General features: G+C 54.2%; 1 protein-coding gene across 1 annotated transcript in view; it reads left to right on the plus strand.

Moving 5' to 3' along the window:
* lmbrd2b (LMBR1 domain containing 2b) overlaps window positions 1-3,962 on the plus strand; it is a 13,378-nt gene that overhangs the window by 3,307 nt on the left and 6,109 nt on the right. The window contains 10 exon segments of the mRNA XM_017307771.1: window positions 390-598; window positions 675-799; window positions 1,830-1,931; window positions 2,002-2,178; window positions 2,275-2,485; window positions 2,558-2,632; window positions 2,711-2,824; window positions 2,894-3,077; window positions 3,157-3,338; window positions 3,451-3,644. Of these exon segments, the coding sequence (XP_017163260.1) occupies window positions 425-598; window positions 675-799; window positions 1,830-1,931; window positions 2,002-2,178; window positions 2,275-2,485; window positions 2,558-2,632; window positions 2,711-2,824; window positions 2,894-3,077; window positions 3,157-3,338; window positions 3,451-3,644 (1,538 nt within the window). The 5' untranslated portion in view covers window positions 390-424.

Here is a 3,962-nt window from a genome sequence, read left to right on the forward strand (position 1 = left end):
GGTTATATTAGCTGCTATGCTAACAATCAGCGGTTATATTAGCTGCTATGCTAACAATCAGCGGTTATTTCAGGCCAATTTAGCTACATAGAAAATATTTTCCGGTTGTTTAGAAGCAAATTTCTGGCTGCAAAGTGATTCTGATCTTCCATCCTTACCTGGGAAGGTAATGAGAATAAATCCAGTTTGTTTCGTAAAACAGTTGAAACACAAAGCAAAGGACTGAAGGAGCTCCGATCCTCTGCTGCCACATTCAAGATGGCGGCGATTTAACTTGGGACTCAGCGCTCAGTGAGGTGTCTACGGATTCATGTCTGTGGTTTTAACCCCCATCAGTCGTTGCGGTTTGTGACGGATTCGTTCTTCCGCTGTGCCTGGTTCTGCTGCAGGCTGCTGTGTGACCTGCGGGGGGCGCTGCGGCACCATGAGCGGCGCGGCGCTCGGCCTGGAGATCGTCCTCGTCTTCTTCTTGGCTCTCTTCCTGCTGCATCGCTACGGAGACTTCCGGAAGCAGCAGCGCATGGTTCTGTTCGGCACGCTGCTGGCCTGGTACCTGTGCTTCCTCATCGTCTTCATCCTGCCGCTGGACGTCAGCACGGTCGGTACCGACCGGGCCCGGCGCCACGCCGCCCGCTGAAACCAGCAGGTCCAACCTGTGTTTCTGCCCCCTACAGACCATCTACAGGCAGTGCATCGAAGACCATGAGGAACACCTTCCTGTGTCCACCGTCAGCCCGGCCAACCGGACCGGGTCCAGTGGGCCCAACCCGCCCAACGCCAGCATGGCTCTGACCAGAAGGTAGGAAGATGAGCCTTCCTGTTGTTATGAATATGAATATTTATGGTTCCAGAATAAACCCAAAGTGACAAAGATGATCTCAGCCAAAGACCGTTTTATCAATCATTTAATCTATCGATTATTCTGATGATTAATTGATTAATCGGATAACTAAATTGTCTCATTCCACAGATTCTCCATTTAACCACTTAGTTTTTCACACCATATTGGAAATGCATCAAATAAATAAACACGTTTTCCTCTTCAGAAGCTAAAACTGACCAAAGTGTTTCATTAAGTTCTGGATTCATTTCTGCTCTGAAAATGTTGTTTTTTCATCTCGTGGCTGTTTTTCAGTGTTTGTTCTCCGGTTGACATTTAGGACTTTACTAAAAGTAGGTGATGGTTATTTCAATAATCGATTAGTCAGCATTAATCCTACATGTGTAGGACCCTCTGGTCCTACACATGTAGGACCAGAGGGTCCTACACATGTAGGACCGTCCTACATGTAATTACATTGACCAATTACATTAGTCAATGTAATTTTTCTCCTGTCTGCAGGACGTTAGTGTTGTTTTCCTCCTGGTGGTCCGGTACCGTCGGTTCTGTTGGGACCAAACATTTGTTCCGTTTCCAGCTGCTGTGTTTCTCTTTCTAACGTCCTCAGTTTCACTCGCCTCTGGTGGGTTTTGGGTTTTCTGAAGAAGAACGTTTTCCTCAGAGGATCCTCAGCCTGGCGGGCCACCAGGCTTTCCTTGCTCCCCCACCAGGCTGAACACTGTTTGTTTGTTTTCCTTTCTATGTTTGCCTTATTTATGACTTTATTGTTGGTGTTTAGGTTTTGTTGACGCAACACAGAACTGCCCAGTGGTATTTTCAGACTTCCTGACCAGGACGCTCTGGTCATTGGTCAGTGAGGGTCTGGAAGCGTGTGATTGGATGATTTATTTCCTGTTGATGTGCTATTGGTCAGCCTGCCTCTGGAATCTCGGGGATTGGATGATTTTCCCCGTTCTGGTGGAAGCTGACGTTTGGTTTCCGTCTCCAGGCCCGTCCCGTCGCCGTGCCACCGGCCCTGGAGCTACATCCCTGAGGGCATCATGCCCGTGTTCTGGAGGGTGGTGTACTGGACCTCTCAGTGCCTCACCTGGTGGGTTGGACCCGGATCCGCCTCGCCTGCCGGTTCTGGAGCCGCTCTGACCCTCTGCTGCTGTTCCCAGGCTGCTGCTGCCCTTCATGCAGTCGTACGCTCGCTCCGGAGGGTTCTCCATCACCGGGAAGATCAAGACGGCGCTCATCGAGAACGCCATCTACTACGGGACCTACCTGCTGATCTTCGGCTCGCTGCTCATCTACGTGGCGGTTCATCCCGACTGGCTGCTGTCTCACCTGTCCTGGTGAGGCATGCTGACCTGACCCCGGGTCACTGCCTGGTTCTGGGTCAAGCTTGGAGCAGGTTTAGCTTCAGCTGACCCGGTTCCCCCCGTCCCCAGGTACCAGCTGCAGACCATCGGCATCACGGCGGCCAACACGTGGGGCCTGTTCCTGCTGGTGCTGCTGCTGGGCTACGGCCTGGTGGAAATCCCGCGCTCCTACTGGAACGCCTCGCGCCACGGACACCTGCTGATGAAGACCTACTTCAAGGCCTCCAAGCTGATGACGGAGAAGGCGGACGCCGAGGAGAACCTGGAGGACGTGATGGAGGTGAGCGGCCCTGAGGGCGCCGACTGGGTTCTGGTTCTGGTCGGGTTCTACTGTGGCTGTGTTCTGCTGCAGGAGGTGAGGAAGGTCAGCGAGTCCATCAAGTACAACCATCCGCTGAGGAAATGCATCGACACCATCCTGAGGAAGGTAAGCAGCCGGTTCTGGTCCTGATGCAGGCGGGTCCGGTGGAGTCGACCCCTGACTCTGACCTCTGACCCCCCCCAGTGTCCCGTGGACTACCAGGACAAGATGGGTCGGAACATGGACGACTACGAAGACTTTGACGACAAGCAGAACTCGTACCCGACCGAGAAGAGTCTGGTCAAGCTGCACAAGCAGGTGAGAGTCGCGGCCGGCCCGGTCCGGTTCTGGAGCCGCCGTCCATCTCACCCCGCCCTCCGTCCTCAGGTGATCTACGCCGTGCAGAGGCACAACCGGACCCGGGTCCAGTGGCAGATCCTGCTGCAGCAGGCCGTCCACCTGGAGGACGTGGCCAAGAACGAGACCAGCCTGAGCCACCAGTTCGTCCACAGCTTCCAGTCCGCCGAGCCGCCGGGTCGCTTCAGCCGCTACGTCTACACCCCGACCGTAGGTGGGTCGCCGCTCCCCGCCGGCACCGGAGCCCAGAGGGACCCTGACCTCTGACCCGCCGCCTTCTGCTTCTGTCCCAGAGTGGTACTGGGAATGCCTCCTGAAGCGCTGGTACTACCGGCTGGTGTCGGTGGTTCTGACCCTGTTCAGCGTGGCCGTGGTCTGGTCCGAATGCACGTTCTTCAGCACCCGACCCGTCCTGTCGCTGTTCGCCGTCTTCATCCAGCTGGCAGAGAGCGACTACAACTACCTGTACATCGAGGTGAGACACCTGGGTGTACCGGGTCCGGTCCCGTAGCCCTGGATCCGGTCCCGACCCGGACTCTGTTTCTCTGGTGATTCCTGTTCAGGCTGATGTGCTGTGTGTCCACCAGATGGCGTGCTTCATCACCATCTTCTTCCTCTGCACCTGCGTTTACTCCACCGTGTTCCGGATCCGAGTCTTTAACTATTACTACCTGGCCTCCCACCACCAGACGGACGCCTACAGCCTGCAGTTCAGCGGCATGTCAGTGGGGGGCGCTGCACTTCTTTCCCTACGCTTCATCATCAGGGTCTTTGGTCACATGTTTAAAGTTTCATGGAACTTTTTTATTTATTTTATTTTTTATTTTATTGCTTTTTGCAGTTTGTGTTTTTATCTTATTTAATTTTTATTACTTTATTTTTAAATCTAATATTTGCTACAGTCAGAATGCAGGGAGAGAAACGCTGCTGACCCTGTTCAGGGTCTCTGGGTGGTTCTGGGTCCTGACCCGGTCCTGACCCAGACCCGGTTCTGACCCAGACCCGGTCCTGACCCGAACCCGGTCTTGACCCAGACCCGGTCCTGACCCGAACCCAGTTCTGACCTGGTCCAGACCCAGACCCGGTTCTGATCCGGTCC

The sequence above is a fragment of the Poecilia reticulata genome, linkage group LG12 (assembly GCF_000633615.1).
Source record: "Poecilia reticulata strain Guanapo linkage group LG12, Guppy_female_1.0+MT, whole genome shotgun sequence".
In the NCBI taxonomy this organism is placed as follows: Eukaryota; Metazoa; Chordata; class Actinopteri; order Cyprinodontiformes; family Poeciliidae; genus Poecilia; species Poecilia reticulata.